The following is a 27,273-nucleotide window of genomic DNA, read 5'->3' on the forward strand; positions in this document are numbered from 1 at the left end:
AATAAATGTTTGCACTGAATATGAAATATGTAGAACTGACCAGTGGAAAAATGAAGAGAGTCAGTTTGAAGAATCTGATGCAGGAAATTATATAGTTAGAGGAGGTGTGATTCAATTAAAAGAGGATATAATAGAGAAATGCTAGGAGAGGGGAACAAATATTTGAGAGATTCCTTGCTCCAAATTAATTTACAATCTTTGTGGTGATCTCCACCTGAGTTCTTGGGTAAATGCCAAAATTTCTCATGGAAAAAAGGTATTAATCAACTGATATGCATTGCTCTTGTTGTTTTTCCTTGTAAGGTTTTAAAAGAAAGGAATTTCGTGGAAAGCTAGCTATCGCCATTACTGCCAACTTTATAAACAAAAATACCACTGCAGAAGCCAAAGTGGAGGAGATTAGTGGTGTTGCTTTCATTTTTAATCAAAAATTCTTCCAAGATTTGAAAGAAGAAACAGGTCGGTATTCTTTTAAACATGGCATAATACAGCAAGCTGGCAACCAAACTGAATAACAGAAGTATAAAATTGGTGATGGCACTTTAATTCATTTTCTTTAAAATTTTGTTCAGTGATTTATACAAAATACATATTAATAGACAGCTTCACTCATCATGCCAAATCAAAAGCAATCAAGCCACATTTTATTTGTGCAGTAATGTGCAATTTTTTTCTAGGTTGTGGATCACCTTTTTCCTGTAGATGTAGGAATATAAAGGATTAAGAACAAAGTGATTTAAGTTCATTTATCGTTTTAATTAAATTTAAATTGGAATTGAGTATGAATGCTGTCTAGTTAGAAATTTAATATCTTTTACAATAAAAATTATGATTTGGGAATAATTTCTGTAGGTTCATGTCAGTTGCTTGCAAGTTTTCAAGGGTGCTTGTGTATCAGGGCCATGGATTATGAGCTTCTGGTCATAGCATTAAGTATAAACTAAGTCATAGTTATTTCAAAGGTGCTACTTGTTGCAATAAAAATAGCAAAATGTTTTATGGCTTTGTACAATAGAATCTTCTCAGCCTTTACTTTTTCATATTATTTTCTGGACCAAAAAATTTCCAACACTTTACATGCATACGAAGAGAAATTGAATTCCCTCAAACTTGGTGTTTGTTGACAAATTTAATGTGACATAATTTTTAACTAGGATACGATTTCAGACTATGAACATGCATGATTTAATGTGTTCATCTTTAAATTATAAAATCCTGTTGTTTTTAATGTCAACATCATGTTAGAATTTAATTAAATGCATTATTGAGAATGTTGCAGTAAGAATGAATTTGAATTCAGAATTTAGGAGATTAAAAATGTTTTTTTCCAAATTCATTGAATGTTAAAGTAGAAAAAAATGAGCAATATACACTGTTTTTATTATACAAGTTTTCATCCAAAACATGTTTTGCTCTTCTGTAGGAATTGACCTAGAAAATATTGTTTACTATAAAGATAGCACACACTATTTTGTGATGACTGCAAAGAAACAGAGCCTTCTGGAAAAGGGTGTCATTATTAACGTAGGTATCCAATGTATATTTTTTTCTCGCATAATGTTACACATTCTGATCTCTGAGCCTGAACAGAATCTTAAAAACTCAGATTCTCTTTTTTTTGATCACTACTATCCAGATTATTTGGGACAGATCATTTCCAGAATTCCCAGCCAAATGGCCATTCCCAAAGTACTGAGTGGAAATTCTAAGTGTTGCAGTCACAACACATCTGAAGAACTACAATTTGACAAAAGCTGGAGTGCATTTTCAAATTGAAATATTAACAGGAAATTGTGTTGAAATTGAGTGTTCAAGGAAGATGGAGAGGGAACATACAGGCATAAGACTCATCATAGCATTAATAAACTAGGGCACGTTCTGGGTTCAAATTGTTATATCTCAACTGAGTTATTTATAAATTCATAGAATTTTTATTTGTGCTACATTAAAAATAATTGGGCATTATGGGAGTTGAACCTCAAAATGTTCTGGAAAGTAATTGGCAGGAAAAATCAAATGCATCGGTAGAGAATAGTCAATAGCTACTTCAGTATGAGTCAGCAGTGTGCTGCAACTGCCAAAAAAGCCAATGTAGTCCTATGCTGCATCAACAGAGAGAGAGATCAAGATCACGAGAAATGTTAGTATTTAGTATTTATTTGATTTGTCAATCATTTACAAGATACAAGTATAAGAATAAATATAGTTTTGAATACATGAGGTAGATACTTATAAGAAAAAACAAAACAATAGGACAGGGACAATAGGCATGATTGGTGCGCTTATGCATGCCCTCTACAGGCCTCTTAGGAAGGGGGTGAGGTCAATAGTAGACAGTCTAAGGTTAAAGTTTTTGGGGTTTGGGGAAGAAACCACAGAGTCAGGTAGAGTATTCCAGACATTGACCACTCTGTTGCTGAAATTGTATTTCCTGCAATCAAGTTTGGTGTGGTTTACCTTGAGTTTGTATCTATTATTTGCTCTTGTGTTGTTATGATTGAAGCTGAAGTATTCATTGACAGGTAGGACATTGCAATGTATGATTTTATATACTATACTAAGATCAGACCAAAGGTGGCGTAGTTTTAGGTTTTCCAGGTCTAGAATTTCGAGTCTGGTGGCATAAGGTATTCTGCAACGAGTAGAGGAGCGGAGAACTCTTGTGAAATATTTCTGGACTTTCTCAACTGTGTTCATATCAGATATGTAATGAGGGTTTCAGACTGATGAGCTGTATTCAAGTATAAATCTAGCAAATGTTTTGTATACTCTAGTTAGTAGTGTGATATTACCAGAGAAGAAGCTATGTAGGATTCGATTAACAACACTTAATGCCTTTTTGGCTATGTAGTTACCGTGGGCTCTAGCACTTAGATCATTTGCGATGATACAGATACAGATAATCAGAGTTGAAAGGGACCTTGTAGGTCATCTAGTCCAACCCCCCGCCCAAACGGGAGACCCTACACCATTTCTGACAAATGGCAGTCCAATCTCTTCTTGAAAGTCTCAACTGATGGCGCTCTCGCAACTTCCGAGGGCAAGCTGTTCCATTGGTTGATTGTTCTCACTATCAGAAAGTTTCTCCTTGTTTCCAGGTTAAATCTCTCCTTGTTCAGTACTCCAAGGTCCTTGACAAAGTTTGGATCCTCAACAAGGTCTTGACTATTTAGCTTGTATTTTATTTTCTGATTTTTTCTGCCAGAGCATTTATTTGTTGAGATTTGAAGTTGCCATTTGATTGACCATTCTGATACATAGTAAAGGTCTTTTTGGAGGGTAGTAGTGTCTGTGGTGTTGAATAGCTTTACATCATCAGCGAAGAAAACGCAGTTGCTCTTAATATAAATGACAGAGGTCATTTATGTAGAATATGAAGAGAGTTGGCCCTAAAACACTGCCTTGGGGGACACCACTGTTGATAGGTACAGAATTTGATAGGATGCTCCCAATTTTGACCATTTGTTGTCTGGCAGGAATGCTTTTATCCAGTTATGTAGGTGTCCAGAGATACCATAAGATTTTAGTTTTAGTAGTAGTTTGTTGTGTACCACTGAATCAAAGGCTTTACAGAAGTCTATGTAGATTGCGTCTATTGCTTTGCCCTGATCGAGTTGTGTAGTCCCTATGTTTTTGCAGTGTAAGAGTTGCAGATTACAGGATAGTAAACTAGTAAAGCCACACTTGGAATATTACGTCCAGTTCTGGTTGCCACAATACAAAAAAGATGCCAAGACCTTAGAAAGAATACAGAGAAGAGCAATAAAGATGATAAGGTAACTGGAGCCTATCTGGAGCCTAACCATATGATGAATGGTTAAGGGAACTATGTATGTCTAGCCCACTGAAGAGAAGGTTTAGGGGCTGGTAGCTGTTGATATCTAATTAACTAGATGATAGCTGTCTTCCAATACTTATGGGGCTGTAACAGAGAAGAGGGGTTCAACCTATTCTCTGAGCGCAGAACAAGCAGTAACAGGTGAAAGATCATTAAAGAGAGGTGTATGGTTCCTTCTGACCCTTTTATTCTATGTTCCACATGCTGTCTGAATTCATACTTTTTAAAAAGAAATTTCATTTTTTTAAATCATTTTTTTAGTTAGGTACCGATATATTTGATTTAGATGCATTCAGTGGTGAACGTGTGCAAGGGCAAAACTCCATTTGTATGAGCTGCAAATGGAGCTGCATATGCGTGCATGTGCTCACCCAGAACCATCCACTCTTCCCCGCTGCTGCCAGTCCGCAAAGGTGGAAAGGTTGGAGACCACTGGTCTAGAGCAAATTAAATTACTAGCATATAATTTGCATATAACTTCACCGTGTAGTGTTATATGTAATTATTTGTTTTATCTAGCATCCATTGGACTGTCCAAGAATTCTAACAATAGACCTCTGTGGTTTCATTTAGGATTTTATTGATACTGAAATACTACTATGTGTGGAAAATGTAGACCAAGACAATCTATTGTCCTATGCAAGAGAAGCTGCCGACTTTGCGACGGATTATCAATTGCCTGCCTTAGATTTTGCAATTAATCACTATGGGCAACCAGATGTGGCCATGTTTGATTTTACTTCTATGTATGCCTCTGAAAATGCTGCATTAATACGTGAGAGGCATCGACATCAACTGTTGGTTGCTCTTGTTGGAGACAGTTTAGTAGAGGTAGGATGAATTACGCATTTGTTCAAGATAGCTTTCAAAAGTGATTTGCTTTGTAATAACAGTTTTATGAACCAACATCTAATAAATATTGAAATTATGAATTATGAATTATTTTCTAACTTAAATGGTAGGAACTTCTGAAGCATTCACAATCTATACCAAGAGGTTTTATATTTGTTGTTGTCCAATACTCCAGCTCTTACCTATTGTGTTTGTTTTTCCTCCACTTTCGCTCTTTTGTGTAAACCACTTACCTACCTGTATCCTCTGCTTTCTTCTCATAATATTGTGGCTGGATGGTATCTAGATTACAATAAGGAAATTGAATTTTTTTAAAATTTAAATTATAGTAGATGTTACCTAAACAAAAATATGTTTCACAGCCTTTCTGGCCAATGGGTACTGGTTGCGCAAGAGGCTTCTTAGCTGCATTTGACACAGCATGGATGGTGAAAAGTTGGGCACAAGGAAAGTCCCCTCTTGATATCCTAGCAGAAAGGTAAGTGTATATGTGTTTGTCTTTATATACCAGAGAAGTGAATAAATTCCATTTTTCACAGAGCCTAAATTGATCCCAGTTTGATCCAAAGTGGGGGTGAAGAATCCGTGGCCATCTAGATATCAAACATTCCTTACTATTGACCTTGGGCACTTGGTTGCTACAGTGTATTTCAGTAGTTCTAGGTGACCTAGTTCTACCATATTTGATAATTGTTCTATTATCTTATTCTTGTTTTATTTTGCTATCAATTTGTTTCTCATTTGCTCTACTGCAATCTTTGCCCAATTACAAGGAGGAGAGGACAGTAGTTGAGAAAGGGTTTTTGGGTGGATGTTATATATGGTAATGATGAAGTCAAGTGTCTGGATTTGGAAAAAGGTCATATAAGGGCTGAGAAAGCATGTTTGTGGAAAGCAAAAGACAGCACAGGCTGTAAATGGAAACCTGACTGACTAATAATGGCTGTGAAAACTATACCTACTGCTGTTTTGTGGCTAAAGGAGGAGTTGTTTCTTGTGCAAAAGGAAAATTAAAGCCAGATGATTTAGGATGATGTAATCTTACTTCACTGTAGCTATTTTCTGCCTTAGGAAGACCTGTATTTTTCTGCCTGAGTTGTTGTCATCTTAAGCATTTTTCATAGTTTGGCAAATCTAAATTTGTTGTCAATACAGATAGGTACGCATCAGATAAGGATGAAAACTGCCCGCCTCTTAAAATCAAACAGGCATATTTCTCTTGCTGTCTTTCAGGGAAAGTATTTATAGACTCTTACCTCAGACAACACCTGAAAATATCACTAAGAATTTTGACCAATACACTATTGACCCTGCCACACGATATCCGAATTTGAACTCAAGTTGTGTTCGACCTCATCAGGTAAGCCAAGATATAAACAATAAAACTCTCTACATTCAAAGTGATGCAAGGAAGGTTGGGTTGGGGTTTTATAACATTTCTGTTCAACTTTGACTGTTATAAACATAGTGGTTGCATAGTTGACCTATAAAATATGAAAACAAACTCAGATGATCGTCAAGAAAATGCAGACCTGCCTGCATTGCATGCATGTCTTGATAGATTTATTTCCCCTAGATGTTTATCTGTAAGTTATCACAATGGTGTTTTGTTGAGTTTTAAAGTTTGTTAAATGTTTGGGATCTTGGAATAGGGTAGCAAATAACATATAAACTGGGGTTAGATGTTGCATATCTATTGTCAGTTTAGATAATTGAATGATGAATCAGATTTGCACAGTGAAGATTCTGAACTCAACTGATGATTATCTTCCCTTAGGTGAAACATTTATATATTACGAATGAGCTGCAGCCATGCCTACTAGAAAGAGCAAACACCATTAGAAGATCAATTGGCCTTTCAAAACATGGTATGAGAAGTTTCATTAGTGTTCTTTTTTACTCCATAACCTGGGAGAGTTTGAAAGTTGTAAAGATTGTACCGTTTTTTTTAAAAAAGAAAATTATTCTTTCAGAATATGACATAAAGCCCAACAAACTTTTAACCTGGTGTCAGAAACAGACCGAAGGATACAAGAACGTGAACATCACAGATCTCACCAGTTCATGGAAAAGTGGCCTTGCCTTATGTGCAGTTATACATCGCTTCAAACCTGATCTCGTGTAAGTTTTTATACATGTATATAAATAATGCTTGCTAATTGCCAAATTCCTTTTAAAATAGAGACTTGAATAAGGCCAATCAAAACAGGAAAGATTGTTTCTCTTTTTAACATCTATTTTGCAATTCTCTGCGTCTTTTTGTTCAGATTCCGCCCCTCACTGTCTTTGGCTCCATAATAAAAAATACAAAGTTTACAGATTCAAAGAACTCCTCAAGTTTCATCCATACTGTTTTTTGCTTGTGTTATAGAAGCTGGTATCTTTTATGCTTGCATTTCTTCCTGAATTCATAGCATTTGTTATTTTACAGTGTTTTCTTTTAAACACTCTGTGCTGAGTAATATTCATATGCAAATGTGGGGAGAGATTATTCAGAATTGAGGAGTGCCATCTGTATTGTTATAATGTCTGGGGAAAAATATACAAAAACAGCCCATGACAAAAGTGCAATAATAGCAAAGAAAACAAACCCTGAAGGCAACCCAAAGGAAGAAAAGGGCATCAATTGTCTTTACCAAACCTAGGCAAAGAACCAGGTCCTTAGAGCTCTTTGAAATGCCAGGTGTGTGTGTGTATCTTAATGAATCTATGGAAGGATATGTCAACTGTTTGGAGAATCAGTTGTATGTTTTATTCCTATCCCAGTTCCCCATGAATTCTGGAGATGATGGTGATTAGATTTTTATCCTGTCTTTTACATATGTTGGTCAACTCAAGGCAGTTAACACACCTGATGCTCCTACCTCCTATTTTCTCCACAAAAATAGCTCTATTAAGTGGGTTGGGCTGAATGTCTGGATCAAAGTCATTCAGCCAGTTTTTCATGCCTAAGAGATCTAGAACTCACAGTCTCCTGGTTTCTAGGTCAGCACTTTAACCACTATACCAAATTGGCTCATACTGGAACTAGCAATTACTTCATACTTATTTAGTAAATATCATACTCTAGAATAAAAATATTTTTATGCCAGTAGATGCTAACTTTCTTCCTAATACCTAAAGCCTTCCATATCTATGTATATCATTTCCCATAATTTATAGTTACAGCCTCTAGGAAGTACTCAAAATATGTTCAGAACATCTGTAAGATACAAGATCAGAGACAATTGATTTTGAACATTTGCGTATTCTGGTTTGGTATATATTATTCTATTGTAGCATATATTTATTCAGGGTTTCTTTCATTGGTTGGCTGGCTGGCTGTTGGTTGTTCTAAGGGATAATTATAGACTATTGTTTTGTATATAACCTGGACTGAAATGATATAAGGAGATGGTGGTATTCCACTCTGGCAGAAACATAATGTGGAAGAGATTAAGTAGGTATGAATACTCACTAAATTAAATTTTTATCAAGAATACTAACGCACATTTTCCCCCCACAATGTTTTAGAAAAACTTTGAAAACAAAAAGATTTAGTACAGGGAAAAACATTTTCTAAAGTACTGTAAGAGATAAGTCCAGTTGCCATGATTCAGACTCCTTTTAAGAGATGTTTCTGTACTTATATGACTTTTCTTCCTAATTCTTAAGTGACTTTGATTCCCTGAATGAAGAAGACGCAGTTGAAAACAACCAGCTAGCATTTGATATTGCTGAACGTGAATTTGGAATTCCTCCTGTCACAACTGGGAAAGAAATGGTGTCTGCCGGAGAGCCTGATAAACTCAGTATGGTCATGTATCTCTCAAAATTCTATGAGCTGTTTAGGGGGACACCTCTGAGAGCAGTTGGTAAGTTAGCTTCGTTGCTTTTACTCTCAGCAAAAATCAAGCTTTTCTTACTTCACATTCAGGTTTGGCCTTAAACCTGAGCCCAAGATTTCTTACAATTCTAACTGCTTTGGAATATCTAATTATTTTTAGCTATGTCAACCAGGTTTTATAACAAAATGGGGGGGAGAAAGGACAGTTTTATTCTTTTTGGAAAACCAGAAGACACTGTTTCCATTACTTATTTTGATTAATTGATCCCATAAGCTTCATGGAAGTTGCTGATTCTGTACTTGGTTTTCATATTTGTCTCAGTTTTATTACATTTTTCAATTTAAAACCTTGTCTGCTAGAAATATTGTTTTCCAAGTGCTGTGATATGGCTCAGTAATACTCAGAAATCTACATTATCCAGTATATTTTTGCACCTTTTACACAGTCATAGGCAAACTGGCAATGTCGAAAAGAGGGGGCCGACCAGGACAATTCTTGACTCTATTTTGCATTAAAATTTGTACAGTAGAAGAGCTTTTAGGCATGCACAAATATCTTTTATTTAAAGTAATCATTGCAATCTGTTAATCGTAACTGGTTTACTCAACTGGTTTACTCAGCATCTTGCTGAGACTCAGCTCTGCTCAATGTGTTATATTTTTTGTGTCAGCATTGTTTGAGTAGTTGAAGGCTTTAAATCCACCTCCCAACTTTCCGGATGGTCACAGAAAGACATCTAATAATACTGTGACTTGATTAGAAGGGACAACTCCAAATTTATATCCCTTTCATGTGGTGAAAAGGACAGAAATAGAAGTGGTAGGCCTCTGACAGGCAAATCACTTCCATCCCCACCCATAAAACTTCCTAAAATCAGCAGTGGCCTGATATCCCATTTCTCAGGGTCATCTTGGATCTTCCTTCCAGATTTGTTAGAGGAACAGTTATAGAAGTTATTATAAAAATGTTCAACTTGTTACAACTTCAAGTTTTTGGGGTTGTTATGGTAGGGACTAAAAATGGAAGCAGGAACAGGAGACAAACCACTTTTACTTTGAATTTTTAATTTTTTTAAGGGCTGCTGAAATTCAGCAGTTATGTTATTGATTTTGGCAGTGAAGTTTAGGGTGTTTGAGTGAGACCTGAATGTGACTTGAGAGATATCTCTCTCTATTCTAAGTTGAGAAGATATGACTGTGCTATTTAGTTTGAAGAATAATGTTGCTTTTTCAGTGTTTCAAATTTTGTTTTGTAATGAAAGACTTTCTGAAGTTAATGAATTATAAATGTAGTTTTATAGGAAAACTACTTGAAAGTATAAATGACTTGCTTTACATGATTTCCAAATTAATACATGATGCCTAAATTTACTTTATTTTTTTATGTTTGAACAGGTACCATGGTAAAGCAAAATGGAGAAAGAATTGATCCTTGTTCAACAAAATCTTCCAAATTTGGCTGTAATAATTACATAAACTTGACATTTCCAAGGAAGAGAATACCAAAAGTAAAATTATATGTCTTTTTTCTTCCTCCCTATCCTTCACATAAAGGGATAAATGCATGCGTAGTACAAATTAATCAGCAAGCTTATAAACTTACAAATACTGTGTAACTCATGACAGTTAAAAATAGGATAGTACTGAATGATGCTAGCTACATGTTATTTAGATTCACATTGTGAACAAAGTATAGCTTTCTCTATCATGCAAAGTTTGTAAATTTCCTTGGACTATTTAGTTGCCATTTGAGGTCCGTATGAAATTGGCCTTTGATCTCCTAAGGCTAAATTATCCCTAAGACTACCGAAAAATGTTCTCCAGTAAATCTGGTCTCCCATTTACAGATGTTAAATTGACCTAATATTAAAGGAAACTACAGTTTTTAAAAGAGAATATACTTATCTGTGACCAATATTCTCTGTTGATTTCTGAAGGAGATCACTGTGTTTCCCCCCCTCCCCCATTGAAGCGTCATTGGAACAGCTATGGTATGACTGCACAGCAGCAGGAAAATAAAGGAGAGTGTGTGAGTTTGCAGGTGTCACCAATAATGAAAGAAAGAGTGTTACTTCCTACTAATAATTTTATATTTAGCACAAGAAATACTTGGCTCCAGAACTGGAAGAAAGTTCAGTTTTATACAGACATACAACTCCAGAACATTAACTTATATTAAAAATTAAATTTAAAAAATGAATTAAATTTAAATTAAATTTAGAAAATTAAATTCCATCCTAGGTATGAAAATTAAATGTTTGATCTTTGAGATAAAGCCTCCTACCATAGCTGTTAGGTATCAGAAAAAGAAACAGCTTTGCATAATAGTTCTTGTGCTCAAATATAAGCTTAAACTTCCCAGTATTTTAATAATGAAATTGCTGTAGCTTCGTTCATTCATCTATCAACTTCCATCATATAGTATTGTTTGATGGAGTGTGTTTTAGTTAAAATTGTCATCTGATTATACTTAGATATTCTTGTGATAAGTAGAACTTACACCACCACAAATTAGCTGCATTGATTTGAATAGTCAGCTAACAATGATTCACTCCATTATGTGAGAAGTTTTCACACATGCAATATAACTCCCCCCTTTTTCTCCCCCCTACATTTCATCCCTACATCTACTTACGTATCCCTAGAATGCCTCCAGAGACATTAGCATGCATGTATCATTTTACAGAGATTGCTTGATCAAGTAAGAGAGTAGTGTATACAAAAATATTTGGTCAACAGCTTCAATAAATAGCAACTAAAAACAGTGAGTGCATTTTATGCTTTTAAAGCTGTATCAACTCTGCCTTCTTAAGGCCGGTGAATAAGGTTTAAGAGAGTCTATCAAAAACAAAATGTAAGATTCTGCTTATGCCAACCATTCTATAAATAATATCATCAAATCATGTGAATATTAAGCTATCTACCAGTAGTCATATGTCCTTTTTAGGAAACAGCCTTTCTTTATTCAGTCTTGCAAACAGAACTGGTGTGTTTATTCAATTGAAACCCAACTATCCAATTTGGCATAAATAGGAGAAAAATGCTCATCCTTTCAAAACAAGTTTACAGTCGATTCCTCTGCTAAAATATCGATATGGTTCATTTCACGATGTGGCTTACTGTAACTTTTCCAGTCTTGCACATCAACATGAATAAGACATCTTCATTTTTCCCCGTGTTTGTTGTTCTATGCCAGCTTTCCCGCCCTCAGCTACACAAACAAAATTTATTGTTATTAAATGCCCAACTGAACAGTGAAATATGAATTTTTTTAAAAAAAACATGCTCAGAAACTTAGTTTTAAAAGATCAATGGATTAAATCTACAAATCTGTAACAAGAACTGTACTTGTAGCATTGTCCCATAGATGGTTCTTTGCTTAATTCTCTGCTTCACGGGGAATGGAGATCACACAAATAGTTTGGCAGGGGGAGAACAAAAACAATTTCTGGTTTCTATTAGTAGTAGGAATTTCTGTTATAGCCTCTTCCAAGAGCAGAAGGGTAATTCTGGTTCACGTCACCATTAGTAATGGTTTTTAATCTAGACAGGCAATAGTCTGATTCAAAATAAAAACTTTGAAAACTTTTAAGACCATTTTTAGAACTATGCATCTGTCGGTGTTTTGGAAAGGAGAGCTAAGAGAGGTTTTGTCCATCATTTAGAAGATTACACATAGCTATAAAATAGCTCCAAAAGAAATATACTTACGTGAAATCATGTGGCTTACAAGCTCAGCCAGAGAGTGTTGAATGTTATCAGTAATGCCACTCACACTTGCATGAAATATTGTTGAACTAACATAATGTTGAAATATTCACAGGATACTTTCTACCTCTTCTTAGAGGTAGAAGAGGTAGACAGGCGTTATTGGTGATATGAATTTATTTATGTAGCTTTCTATATAAATTAATTCATATCACCAATAACGCCTGTCTTCCTTACATAAAGAACAACTGGTGATTTATCCAGGACCTGAATTAGGCAGCAGTATACACAATCTCCTGAGTGGTGGCATAAAAGAAAAAGTGTAATTCTGGAATCTTTAGGCCTGAAATAATGCACGAAGACCTTGAATCAAGGGAACCAGATTATCTCGTGGAAGGTTTCTGAGCTACTGTGACATTGGAATTGTGTGATTCCTGAGTTATTGTGAGATAAATACAATAAATCATTTAATATGTTTAATGTACAATCCAAATGCATTGACATGTGTGTGCTACTTTTGTATCAAAAACAGAATATAGATAAGGATAACAAGAAACTTCATTTTTTACTTAACACCTTGAAATCTATTCATTCAGGTAGTTGTTCTCTTCTCATTTGCTGTTTGGTGTTTTAGCTGTTAATGAGAAAAGTGCTCTTGCTGATATAATAAAAGAAGAATGGCAGAAGACAAAGTGGCTTTTATTTGCATCAGTCGTGTGGTTTTCACATAATAATCAGATTATACAAATTCCACAGCTTATGAATAGAATGGAGGAGACTGAAAAAAGCATACTCTACTTTGGACTTTAGATAACAAAATGTGCTGAGAATAGGTTGGTAGAAAGAGAAACATTAACATCAACTTTATAACATATTAAAAGTGCCATAAATTTAGTCCTCCAGTCAATTCTTTGAATTGTACCTGATGTATGATTTTTGCCCTTTCTTCTTTTATAACTAATTTGATTTTTTAATGCACAACATGTTCATTTGCCCTTTTATTAAATAGATAATTTTTTTGATTCATTTACAGTTGTGAATGTTTTCTTAACTTGATTTCATTGCTTTCAGGTGGAAGAAAATGAAACCAATAAAAGGCGACGCAAAAGTCTCATCAGTTTTGAAGAGGTTGGTAATAAATTTAATTATTAAATGTGCTATTATTGTATAACAAAATTTGTTTTCCACTATACAAAGTAGATATTAAGAAATTCACTTTCAGCTTTTTAGCTGATTAAAATTGATCATAGCAAGTCAGGGGATGGGTAGCATTATTTTATCTATTTATTAAAAGGTTTAAACTGTCCCATAGTTGAAGATATTAATAACTCCCATTTTGTTATCAGTTCAATGTCTGCAAAAAAAAAGTAATATTGTTTTGGAACTTGCTTTGAACAAGCAGGACTTTACTTTAGTCTCTTTCAAGTAATACTAGATTCTTCAAATCTGTGGTTGGAAAGCTGTATGGCTACTGCTATTGTCAATGGAAGCCAAACTTCTCTGAAGTCTTGTAGTGTGACAAGTGTCAAATATCAAGGATAGAATTGACTTGATTGTTTCTTAAGGGCCTTTCTGTGGCTTTAGATGCCATCATTTCAGAGATTTGGGAATAGGCGGCATGGCTTTGTAATAGTTCCATTCCTATCTCTCGGATAGGTTTCAAATGATGTTGCTTGGACAGAGATCCTTAAAACAGGAAACTCTACAGCTTTATTCTGTTCCCAGTAATATTTGATATCATCTTGAAACACTGGAGATATACAGCTGGATTTATCAATGTGGTTTTGACATCCAATTCTATGTCTCTATAAACTTTTCAAGAAATCTGTATGACTCCACTGAATGGCCTGCTGTCTGTAGTGAGACAGATAATGAATAATTTATTGCAAGTAAAGCAGAAAGTGTTCATTTGAAAGGGAATAATTCCAAAGAAGCATAGAAATGTATATTTTAAACAGGATTGTACTCTCTTTGAAGGATGCCTAGGTAGTTTGGAGTATTTCTGGACTTGGATCTATCTCTTGTTTCCAGATTGAAGAAATGGCCAGTAGCATATTTTATCAATTTTAATATTTGTAGCCATTGGAAGACAATAGTTTTAATATTATAATTGTCCCAGGAGCTTCCAGGCTCTACACAGGTCTACCTTTGTGTCTATGAACATTTTATTTGGAGCAAAACAAGGCAGTCAGGTTGGTCTCAGAAGTCATAATCAGTTCATATTTAGCCTGCTGTATACTTAAAATACAGTAGTGGTTTCCCATTTATTTGTGTACAAAATACAGTCAATACCCTCCCTACACAGCTCAGGTCCTGACTATTTGAGAGAAGACCAATTTCTGTAGGAATCTTTATAACTACTGAGACATGAAATTCTCTACTTGTTACTCATTCGTGGGTTCCTCCCCCTTTTATCTGCTCACTCCTTAGGAAGCATCTTTCCCTACCACTTCTTCCATTCTCACATTCCAATACACCCACTTTCTGTTTTATTTATTATCATGCTTGATCCCCCCAAAACTCAAAGCTTGCATTACTTTTGTGGTGTGTAACAGATGCGTTGTTCTAATGTGAGTGACAGAATGCTTTTCAAATTCACAAATGTAGTCTAGTAGTTAAGGTGCCAGACTAGAAACCAGGAGACTGTGAGTTCTAGTCCCACCTTAGGCATGAAAGCCATCTGGGTGATTTGGGGCCAGTCACTTTCATAGAGCGGTTGTTGTGGAGAAAATAGGAAGAGGAAGAAGGAATAAGTATGCTTGTTACCTTAAGTTATTTATTAAAAATGTAGCTTTTTTACATAGATTTTTAAAATCTACATCAAAGATTTACATAAATGGCAGTCCTTAATATTATGGAATAAAGACATATACCTTTTTTTCTTCATCTGTTTGTTTATAGTCTTCAAATCATTTAAATCAAGAAAGAAATTCTAGTAATCGACCAAGGGATTTGAATGGAACAATAAATCGAAACAAAGTGAAATCAATGGCAACGCAGCTCTTAGCCAAGTTCGAAGAAAATGCGCCCAATGTTTCATTAAGGAGACAGGTGAGTGAATAAGCAAATGAATAAGAAGGCAGAGCAATTGCAGGACAAGGGCCAGACCATCTTGATTAGTTGAGAAATGGTGATAAGACTATACTGGCAGTGTTATCCAAAAACAAATAGAGATGAGGTAGAGATGCTGAATTCTTCCTGCCTCTCTCCTCTGCATGCTACGGAATATGGAACATGCAGTAAAGTGGTTTACATACGGTAAAGTACGTGCAGTAAGTTGGAGGGAACATCTAAGACACAAATCTTGTAGGATGAAGAATTCCCTCATAATGTCACGCAGTTAAATAAATAGCCTATTTAAGCCTCTACCAGAAGTTCCATGTTTGATTGTGCAAAGCTCCTATGATGCTGCTGCTTACATATTCTGGATCTTTCCTTGTGACCTTGGCTTGTTTTTGGATCTTCTGTGTACATCTTCTGCTTCACAGAGTAAATGAATGTACTGTCTTACTTAGTTTCATCAGCTTTGATTTGACCAGTTACTAAACTTTCCTTTGCCTTGTTACTGCTTCGTTACTGCTTCCAGTACCAATAATAACATTCATATTTGGAAATGGAGTCAGATCTTTCTGAGGGATAAGCAGCTATTTTGAGGTATTGGCACATAGGCCTTCTGAATATATATGCATAGAATTACTATCTTAAGTTTTGAGTACAAGGAGAAAGATCCTAAAACTTTATTCTGCTTCCAAACAGCATTTCAGGGAAAACTCTAAAAAGCATGATTCTGAGTAATGCAATTCAGTATTAGTTTCAGAATCTTCACATATACAGGAAATACACATTTCTAGACAGATAGGCAGATAATATAAATATTGCTGGCATTATAAAAGGAAGCATCTCAGAATACCTCCTGTCTTTGTATTTTTGTATAATGATGAAAATGCAACATAATCATTTGTTCCTAGTCCAAGATAAACAAGGTTCCTTTCAGATGATAGATAGTGTGACATAATTTTATGATGCTTTCCTTCCCTGTTACTGAAAGTTTTTTAAATAATCTGATGCCATGGGATCAGGCTGTCTTAGCATGTAACATAATTTAATAGAACAATATAAAAGCTGTATATTCTTGTACTTCTTAAGTTAGCAATATTTTGGTTAAGATTACAAGATGATGAAAATTTTGTTACACATTTTTATTGTTACTTAAATTGATTTTCTTAATCGATTTTCTAGAAACATCATACTCCATGACAATTGCAGTTTAACTATTTGCAAATATTTCTAGTATAGGATTACATGTAGAAAACAAGACAAAATTCTGTGTCAGCTTGGGCTTTTTGGTTAGAATCTTAAATGTCCACCATAAAAACTTGTTTGAAACATCCTACATAAATTCAATGTATACAATTATATAAAATAGTGCAAAGAAGAGCAATAAAGATGATTAAAGGACCAGAAGTTAAAACATATGAAGAACAGTTGTAGGAATTGATGATGTCTCATCTAATGAAAAGAAGGACTGTGGTGACATGATATAAGTCTTCCAATATTTGAGGGGCTGTCACAGAGAAGAGAGGGACAACCTATTCTCCAAGGCACCTAAGGTCAAGGCAAGAAGCAATGGATAGAAACTAATCAAGAAGAGACCCAACATAGACATAAGGAGAAATTTCTTGAAATTAGACAATCAGTGGAACTGCTTGCCTTCAGGGTGCATTACGAGAGACTTTTAAGAAGAGATTGGACAACCACTTGTCTGAAATGGTACAGGGTCTCCTGCTTGAACAAAGGATTGGACTAGAAGACCCCCAAAGTCCCTTCCAACTCTGTTATTCTGTATTCTATTTTTATTGCTATTGAACTTGAAATGAAAAGTATTCAAAAAAGAGGGGTATTTTTATCCTCTCTATACCTAATGATAGAGCCGTGATGGCAAACCTATGGCACGTGTGCCACAGGTGACATGCAGAGCCATTTATGCAGGCACACGAGCCCTAGCCAAACTTACCTGCACTGCGCATGTGCGCGCCCCTCCCAGCTGATTTTCAGCCTGTTTGAGGCCGTTTTCAGCCTCCCTGAAGCTCGAGGGAAACCTCTGCAGCCTCAGGAGGCTGAAAAACAGGCCTTCCGGAAATGCCGAAACAGGCCCATTTTTCGGCCTCCAAAAGCTGCAGAGACTTCCCTCGAGCCTCCGGGAGGGAGAAAATGGCCTCTAACAGGCCAAAAATCAGCTGGGAGATGTGTGCATGCACAGTGCAGGTAAGGGGGCACGCTCATGTGCAGAGGATGGGGTGCATTGCATTTTGGGTGCCGGCACATGCACGCTTTTGGTACACCACAACAAAAAGATTTGCAATCACTGATAGAGTATGTTCTCCACTGAACCAAATGTGAAATGTTTGGATATGTAATGTCACACTTCCCTATTCCAGTTGAAGATTGTGAATAAATTGTTTACATTTCTGACCTCTCCACTTCCAATGCTACTGGAAAAATTAGCTCAAGGCATTGACTGACATTAAGCCAGTCACTCACTCTTAGCCTTAGGAAGAAGCAAGCAACCTACTTCTAAAATCTTACCAAGAAAACTGCAGAAGCTTGTCCAGACAATTTCTAGGAGTCAACACTGACTCAAAGGCACCCAAAATAAATAAATATAAATTTCAAAGTTGCAATTAAGTTAGGTACTGGCAGAAAATGATGACCAAATCAAGGCAACAGAGATTCATTATTGTTTATTTAAGACTTCCTTTTTCTTCAAACTACATGGATTCAAACTACATGGATTAATGTTTCCACAGCAGTTGAAAAGGTCACATATATTCTCAGTAATTAATATGCTTGCCTAGTTATTTTACCATATACAACAATCTAGGATAATTTGAAAATTGAGCTAGTGAAAAGCTATCAGTGAAATGCTCAGTTGTGATTGTAGTTTGCTACACAAAAGGATTAATGAATATTGTGGTTTTTAAAATTCTAAAAAAATTATTGTTCAAATGAAGAAAATGAAGTGGTTGCTCCAATAATAAATGCTGGTTGCGTGTGATAGAAAGAAGTTATCAGATTTAAAACAGAGTTAGCTTGATTGTAGAATTAGTGATGGTATTCCTAATGACCATCAATGTGGAAAATCTAAAGAGTGCTTATTGTATGTAGTTTATAAATATTATCCTCTCTCTTTAGAGGTTTTTAAGTTTCCAGAGTTTAGATATTTGAATAGCACCTAACTCAGGGGACTCCTGCAGCAGGCCAGATTTTCAGTTTGCTTAGGTTTCTGTTTAGCTTTCAGTATGAAGATTATACAAACTGTGAGCTCTACAGAAAGCCTATGAGTTCAATTTATGATTTGCTCAGCTAACGTTGATACTTCAACCTTATCTTCTTTATAAGTCTTGTAGATTAGTACCATGCAAGCATATTTATGATGTTCTACTGTTTAAAGCAAAACATTTAATATTCCACGTGAGTGCTTTGAAAACAATTTGCTTCCAATTTATTTAGTTATGTAGGTTTTTATTCCATTGGCTTTAATATTTGTGTGAATAGAGGCTTGAGGGAATGATTTTAATTGGGACCCAAGTAGAGAAGAAAAGTTGAGCTTCTCCTTCCTACTGTCCTAACTAACACTGCATACATTTTAATGCTAACTACCAATCCAGTTTGTACCCATCTGATTTTAGTGGATATTATTAAATTTGCAATAAACAGAAATTATTATATAATTATAATAATTTCACAATTTTTAAAATGCTGCTGCTAGTGGTTCTTCTTCAAATTTCTTTTTTCTTCTTCATGCTAGCTTTCTGTTATAATTCTAAAATGTTCTTGGGCTGTTTTCCACTTTTTTAATTTAAGGAGCCGGTAAATAGACCAGGCTTGCTTCTTTCTTCTGAATCTCCTATAAATCCTCGCTTTGCTAAATCCAAGGAGACAACCAATAATCTGCCATCTCCACCAAAGAAACAGGTAGGCATTCTTCAGGGCGGGAAAAACCTTTGACTGTTGGAGACCATGATTGGATGATGCTAGCAATAAGCCCATTAATACATTCCAAAACACTAGAAAGTCATTTTAACACAATGTGAAATATACCGAAGAAGTGATATAGTAGGTAGCAATACTTAGCTCCTAACAAAAGTTTACGCTATTATCCCCTATCCTGGGTGAATGTCAGAAAAAGCAAAAAAAATTCAAGGACCGTTTTAATATAGAATTGGACAATGGAAATTTAATTTATAATAATCAGATGTGTGCTGTTTATGACTATTGGGTAACAAGATTTTTTGTTCCAAATAAATTATTTGCCTTTTGTTCATGTGATTAGGTGCCCATTTGCATGGGTATATTCTGATTATTTTAGCCAATTTCAATGCAGATATCCTTTGTTGGAAAAGAGGCCACAGGTGTCCTTTGCAGTATTTCCCAGTCTCAGTTCATAGCTAAGATGGACTGCACTATCAGAAAACCCTTGCAGCCTTTGTCTGATGAGCAACCACTAGCCAAGCCTTTGAGATGCATAAAACCAAGCGAGCCGAAGTCTAGAGTCTCTGAAACTCTTGCCTCTTCCTGTCCTGCTGCCCTTGCACTCTCTGGTGTGCTTCAGCGCCTTCAAGATGTGGAGGAAAAAATTAATCAGGTGACTTCTTTCCTCTCTTTCCTCTTCTTTTTTTTCCTTTCTGGTTTCTTCCTGTGCTACTAAAACACATTCAATCATATAGGACAGTTCTGAACCATGGAATTCTAGCTGGTTTAACCATAAAACATACTTTTTGTTCCTTTCACAGATCCCTCATCCTTTTACAATTTATTTTCTACATTGCACACACCTTAAATTGATTAATGAAACTTGAGAGAAACTTGAGTTAGAAAGTTTTCGAAATCTCCATTATTTCTTAAGTCCTGCACGGATATTTGATCATTTCATTTATCAAGCAAAGATTTGGCTCCCTTTTTTTAATCAACAGTCTTCAAGACATCTCAAAGCCAGGCTATAGGAACTCGGGATGCAGTCATGATATCTAAGAGATTGCTGCACATACACAATTCATAGAATGTGATCCCTGGAAAAAATCTTTTTTTAAAGCACATTACAGTTTTTAAAAGGAAGAGTGGCATAGCTCATCAACTGGTGAAAAGCATAAGAAAAAGTGTACATTGGGGTGACCTCAGACACAAAGTTTCTCATAAAGAATCCCACATATTTTTTTCTCTTTAATTATTTCAGATAACTTCATGTATACATAACAGTGCTTAGTGTTTCTGCTTCTTTCTCTTTGTTACTTAATCTTCTTTTCTCCAAACTGCTATCTTTTGGACTATTATTTCTATTTTCTTCCTTAACTCAAACTGTTGTTCTCTCCTTGCTGTTCTTGCCACAGAAAAAAGCTCAGTCCATAGCCAATAGAGAATTTCATAAAAAGAGCATTAAAGAGAAAGCAGCTCATCTGGCCTCCTTGTTTGGTTGTGTTGACATCCCCAAGGTGAATAAATAAGCAGAGAATGCAAAGTTGGTGAGGAACTGTGTTAGTAGTTAAGAGCGCTAGCTCATGGCTAATAACTCTTTTGCTTCATTTCATTAAATGTGATTTTTTAAAAAATGTGGAAATTTGCTCATAGTCTGTCACAAAGTGATAAGGGCCAATTTCAACATGTCATTTTATTCTGATATGTTTGTCTTCGTTTATGGCTATAATAATTTTTCTTCTGGGTATAACAGAACATTCTTCAATAATTTAATGCATGTTGGCAAGTTCCATAATCTTAACATGCATTTGCAGGTAAATAATTTGGGACCATTTTTCCTCTTTCTGCTTTACACAGAATTCACTTCCCACTAAAGGTCTCTCTCATTCTCCGCTCCCATCTCCCGCTTGTCTGCCATCTCATGATTCAGCTGCTTCCTCTTCATCTATAAACTCTGCTTCCTCTGCTATTCTTTCTGAAAAGGTATTCTTTAACAGGTTTCCTCTCAGCTTCATATTGTCACTTTAAAAAAAATGCCTGTGTAACTTTGGCTTTCACTAATATTGTAAGGGAACTGTTTGTGTGCGCTATGTTTTAATTGGAAAAAAGGCTAAAGTAGTGGGTATTAAAGAATTTTAAAACAGCACCAGAGCTTGAATTTGGCTTCTCCTGTTTAATAAACTATTTTAAAACTTGGACTGAAAAAAATGGAAATCATGTGACTTTCCCTTCTATAAACAGTGGGAGAAGCATGATTGTATATTTGCTGTTCAGAAAAAAAAATGTGCTTATTATCAGGTGAGCTTCAAGGGCCACATGGGTTCCCAATTCTCTATTTACAATCCTCAGAATGTTCTCTGATAACAGTTGTCAGAAAGGAGCATGATGATTATGATTTTGAAGTAGCATGAACACAAAAATGCTGTGGAAATGTAACGTTTTACATAACAAAAATCCCCAAGGGAATAATAATAATAATAATGTCCCAGCCTTAATCTTTTGCTGTCCTGTTTTTCCTAACTTCATCTAGAAAGATGGATTCACACATTATAGAACACCATAACACGTTCGTTTGCTTGGCACTTAACATTCAGGAACATAGTGCTTTGAAAACACGGTTTAATGCATGTGAGTATATGCACCCCACAGTTCACTTTCAGGAATGCAAAACAAAGAAAAGGAAATAGTAACCCAAGAAAGGGAAATACAGATATATTTAGTTTACCTTGAAACCATTTTCAGTCTTTGCAAATCAACCTAGTTTCCATAATGCCCAAATCCTGTTTCATATACTAATCTTCTCACAGTACTTGTTTTGATTCTTTCGTATTTCCTCTTACTTTCAATCTATTCACTTTTCCTTATGGATCTTCATTAATTCTTTCTTTATAACTAATTTTCTCTAACATTTCTATTGTATTGCTCACTCAAATCTGCATTCAGACCACTTTCATTTATTTTTGATCCTATTTCTTCCTGGACCATATAGTTCTTAAGTATCCCATTCCCACTGTGTTCATAAAAGTTTCATATTTCTCCTGACTTACTCAACCCTCACTTCATGTAACAAAGCAGGCAGAAGCACTCATATAGTGGCCATTCACTGATGGTGGTGGTGATGGTGATAGTGATTGCCCAAGATTTTAAATATTTGATAGTAGTAACCTGTCTAAAAAATAAAAAACTGAACAATATTAATTTGAATAATATATAATATTAATTTGAAATATATGATATTCAAATTAATAAACAAGTTATATAAAATTTTACACACAAAAATAATTGTATTTTTGCAAGACAATCCCATTTCTGGCAAGCTTGCATTTGCATCCTTTTTAATAAAGATTGTGTCTATCATTTTAAGAAGCAAAAGTAGGTTGCTTTACCAGGTGCCATCATGATTGGTTTCTGGTAAATTAAAGCATTGATATGAATTGTGTCAATAGATATAATTTGCTTCAAAGGATCAAAAACAGGTGTTGTTAACTTAACCTTTATTTATAATTCATGCATTTTTGAAAACATGCATATTCATCAGGAATGCCTCCTTTTACAAAATACTTCTTGCATTTTTAATTTGGTGTAATAATTGTAAATGTTTGCATTATGTCATCAAGGTAAATTATTAGAAGTCGTTATTCCCTTTTGAGAAGTCAAAAGGAATATGTGTTGATGACTGTAATATTATTACTAACATTATTTTAATATTTTATCTTCATTATTTCATTTGCCATTTAACAAGTTGCCCAGAATTAAATGCAGGTCTCACTTAATTCTTTAGCCTCTTGAATGTGTAGTAGAGCGTGTTTGAATGTATGCATACACACAAACTCATCTGTTCAAGATATTCACACAATCTCAGATTTTAAAGATGTAGCAGATTGTCAACATATGGTATTATACAGATTTTAGACTTTATGTAGTAAGGTATAAATGTTTAGATTTTATGTGGGATTGGCATTCTGTAATTAAGCTCTGTTCTTTTTTTACTTTAAACTTGTACACCTTTGCTTCACTGTTTTTCTTTGCTTTGCTTTTCCTTAAATTGTAATTTCTAAGGCAAGATTTCTTCATTTTCCATCTTTTCTCTTTCCTCTCTCCTTCTTTGGGCCTTGTTAAATATTAGATGACAGTAGGGAAGGTGTCTCATGGAATAGATGCTGTAGCACAAATCCTTGTCAATCTATACAGGAATGATCACAAGCATAATCCATTACCTGCATCTTTGCAATTGGTAAGCCTTAATCAACACATAATTGAGTGCAACTCATTATAATGAAGATTATAATATTTTATCCATTAAATGTATCAATTTTTCAGCAGTGAAAAAACAATAGAACCTTTTTACAGATAACAGCACTGGCTTTTCCAAAGCACATAAAAATGCTGAATTATCCATAGATTCCCTGGTTATATTGAATCACTTTATATGTATTGTACTTTGAATAAGTTATAGCCTAAGTAGCCCAAAATAATTAAGAATTTGCTGATAACATTTAATATGTTTCCTTTATATATACATGCATTCATATATTCAGATTTTTAAAATCTCTTGTTTGCAATTCCAGAAAATATTTCCCTTTTTTCAGTTAGCTAAAATATCTGTATCCCACTTTTCTACCAAAAATGGCTTATTTTCAGGTTATACAAATCATCTGCCTTTTAACAAGAGGCTTTCAAAGCAAATATTCATAAAAATAAATTTGAATGGATAAAGCCAACATTTGTGCCTATATTTTCAGTTTATACAGATATACAGAATATAATATAAATTATAATATTAAAATGAGCTACATTGCATTGAATAAAATATGAAAAACATTGTTGCTCCCTAACTCTAGTCTAGCATATTAAGACAATTGGAAGTAGTGCTTTTTTGTACTATATAAATGGGCATAATTCAATTTCTATAAACAAATTGGAAATCTGAAGATTAGTTAGTGAGCTATTTTATATACAATATGTTGAACATACAGCACATTCTATATTTGAACATAGCCTTAAAAAAACTAAAGTACTTTACGAGCCTGTGCCAAATACCAGTCTATAGAACCAAAAGTCATTGCAGATGACACTCAGCAGCCAAATGTAAAGAGCTTCAAATATTCAAATCATCTAAAGTGATTGGTCTTTGAACAAAGAAATTGACTGCATTCAGGCTCTGGCCAAATGCATAACGGAGTAATCTAGCAGCACAATGTCTATATCTCCACAAAGCTGAAAGTCTGCAGAAGCTATCATTATTTTTTCTCTCATACGGATGTGAATCTGGGACTTGGTACTGACAACATAACAATCAATTGGAGAAATTTCATATTCATGCCCTCCACTCCAGCCTTGGCATTTGTCGGCAAGACCATTTCTCAAACTTGAAGATTTGGATCATGTGGATCCATGAGTATTGAGTCCCTAATTATCAGAGTCATAGGTGGGACAAATCATCAAAATGAAAGGACTACTGTATGCCTTGTCAATTGTTCTATAGTGAACTGGAGACTAAAAAGAGACCTCAAAATTATCTCTTCAAGCACTACAAAGATGCTGTGAAGACAACCTTATGTTGCTGTGTCATCCAAGAGAATTAGAACACACAACTGATGACAGAACCAGCACCAAAAATGACTTTTGAAAAATCTTTTACCGTAACTACCTTAATAAAGCCATCTAACATCATGAACAAGCATCATAAACATTAAACCAGGAAGTACCAGTGGTTGAAAATACATAAAATATGGCACTAGCAATTAAAATCTGCCAGCAAATTACTGTGGAGAGAAAGTGAGAACACAAATGTGTTAAGGTTTTTCATGGCAGCATATCAAAGAGGCTGATTAAGATGCTGGTAGGAGTTAATTCCAGTGTTTCTGGCTCTTCTATTGCCAAGTTCTAAACCCTAGCTGTAGATAGCTTCACATGGGCACTCACACCACATATGGAAAGTCTGCTCCACCGTTTAGCCATAAGACCTACTGAATAACTACTACTATATAGTAGCAAACCACTAAATGCATGGTTTGCTATGACACTATGGGTAGACCTCGAATTACAACTACAATTGAAAATTTCTGTTGTTAAGTGAACTGTGCCCCATTTCTTGACACCATTAGTAAGTGAATCACTGCAGTTGTTAAATTAGTAACATAGTTGTTAAGTGCATCTGGCCCCCATTGACTTTGCTTGTCAAGGTTGGAAAAAGTGATCACATAACCCCCAGCATACTGCAACCATTGTAAATGTAACCAGTTGTTCAAATTTTGATTATGTGGGGATGCTACAATAGTCATAAGTAATTTCAAATGGTCACTGAACAAATGGTTGTAAATTGAGGACTATCTGTATATTATTTAAATGTACAGTATATTGCCAGGATGCAGAACATATCTAATCGGCAAGAAAATGCAAAATGAGTAAAACAGCTCTGATTAAAAAATATGTAAGTAACAGTACAAATCATTGTCAAGCAAATCAGGAGAGCCTGTTCTTGATTAAACTCCTAGTTTTCCTTCTGAAATATTTTTTTTTGTGAGATTAAATAATTATACAAACATTTTTCAGATATTACCAATATATTTTAATTTTTTCAATAGGGTTCTTTGAAAAGAGAATTTCCTCAGACAATAGGTGGAAGTGAAATCTGCTATTTCTGTAAGAAAAGAGTTTATGTCATGGAACGATTGAGTGCGGAAGGCCATTTCTTCCACCGAGAATGCTTTAAATGTGTCATATGTACAACTACTCTCCGCTTAGCAACATATACCTTTGATGCAGAAGAAGGTAATGCAGATCTACAATAAAATATTTTAATTTATCGATAAAGGAGAATATTTGTAGCTCAGGGTTGAAATGAGAAGTCCTTGGTGGTCTCTGAACATGGTTGTTTTCTTGCAGATGTTTCATTACATAAACTAGGTAACATCAGTGCTTATTGCACTGATAGTAGGACTAAAAGGACTATATAGTCGTATAGTAGGACTAGCACTGATGATGCTACGTAGTTTAAGTAATGAAATATCTGCAAGAAAACAATCAAGCTCAGAGAGCATCAAGGACCCTTCAGAAATATTTATGTATTAATGCCAAGGCGATGTACCTAAGCATATTTTGATTGTATGTTCCTGGATAAGATTAAACTAAATGATAAAGGGTGGGTTATATGAAACCAAGCAAGGATAGCAACTTCATTATCTACAGCAAAAATACCACATGTGGTATTTTAGCCATTTTGCCAAGGCTTTGGTATCCCAAAGGTAACGCCACTCAGTTGCTAGAATAAGGTAATAAACTTTTCTCATATAAAGGACTTTTTCATGAAAGCACTGCTTTCCAAATGGTTTTAAACGAAGTCACTTAAAATAACTTACATTTGAAGGTATATTACATTTACATTCCCCATTCCATTTGTCAGGTTTACTATCTGGCAGATTGCATTGGGGAAGGGACAAAACCTAATGGCATTCCTTTTATTTTTCAGGTAATTTTTACTGCAAGCTTCATTTTGCACAATGTAAAACAAAGAATACGCACAGAAAGAAGAGAGTGGAAATAAAGGTATATATATATATATATATATATTTCCACTAAAATATGACAGAGAGTAGGAAGATTATAAAGAGACCAATTCCAGCTCATTGGAAGTGATGCATAAAAGGGAAACTATCCATGTTATTCTGGCTGACCTTTGCACTTGAATTACATTGGGGTGATCACTGGATATCCAAAATGTTGTCTCTCTTAGCAGAAGTGAACTGATACATTCAGAGACGTTTTCGCTCAGTCTGTGAGCCACCCTAGCTTTAAAACATTTATATCAAGATATGTCTTTGTGCCACCTGCAGAAAAGGAGGAGCTGAAATATGTAAGAATTGCAAATGATTGTTTTTTGGACTTCAAAGTACCAGTGAAATTTCTGATGGTTCCATTTTTTTAACACGCCAAACTACATTATTTTCTTAGCCTAGTCATATCAAATGCATTCTAATGTATTTTCAATTTTGACTGAAAAATATGATGCATATGATGATAAACAAGAAAGAAAATAACCTCAATGACATGTTTTCTTTCCCTGGGCTGCCATTTT

At 34.9% G+C, this 27,273-nt stretch overlaps 1 protein-coding gene across 13 annotated transcripts in view; it reads left to right on the top strand.

The window, feature by feature from the left end:
- Positions 1-27,273, top strand: part of MICAL2 (microtubule associated monooxygenase, calponin and LIM domain containing 2) — a 134,339-nt gene that overhangs the window by 37,000 nt on the left and 70,066 nt on the right. For 5 of the 13 annotated variants that reach the window (XM_026705658.2, XM_087921143.1, XM_087921134.1 and 2 more), the window contains 18 exons: positions 304-459; positions 1,424-1,524; positions 4,412-4,669; positions 5,053-5,168; positions 5,924-6,050; positions 6,468-6,558; positions 6,664-6,811; positions 8,345-8,544; positions 9,912-10,024; positions 13,296-13,352; positions 15,126-15,275; positions 19,089-19,199; positions 19,609-19,869; positions 20,612-20,713; positions 21,054-21,179; positions 23,323-23,430; positions 25,784-25,970; positions 26,668-26,744. In XM_026705658.2, coding sequence (XP_026561443.2) covers positions 304-459; positions 1,424-1,524; positions 4,412-4,669; positions 5,053-5,168; positions 5,924-6,050; positions 6,468-6,558; positions 6,664-6,811; positions 8,345-8,544; positions 9,912-10,024; positions 13,296-13,352; positions 15,126-15,275; positions 19,089-19,199; positions 19,609-19,869; positions 20,612-20,713; positions 21,054-21,179; positions 23,323-23,430; positions 25,784-25,970; positions 26,668-26,744 — 2,489 coding nt within the window. The remainder of the gene's footprint in view (positions 1-303; positions 460-1,423; positions 1,525-4,411; positions 4,670-5,052; positions 5,169-5,923; positions 6,051-6,467; positions 6,559-6,663; positions 6,812-8,344; positions 8,545-9,911; positions 10,025-13,295; positions 13,353-15,125; positions 15,276-19,088; positions 19,200-19,608; positions 19,870-20,611; positions 20,714-21,053; positions 21,180-23,322; positions 23,431-25,783; positions 25,971-26,667; positions 26,745-27,273) is intronic. The other 8 variants (XM_087921145.1, XM_087921136.1, XM_087921144.1 and 5 more) reach the window with 5 other exon arrangements.

This window comes from Pseudonaja textilis, chromosome 1 (genome assembly GCF_049901715.1).
Source record: "Pseudonaja textilis isolate UNSWEBS1 chromosome 1, rPseTex1.2, whole genome shotgun sequence".
NCBI classification, from domain to species: Eukaryota; Metazoa; Chordata; class Lepidosauria; order Squamata; family Elapidae; genus Pseudonaja; species Pseudonaja textilis.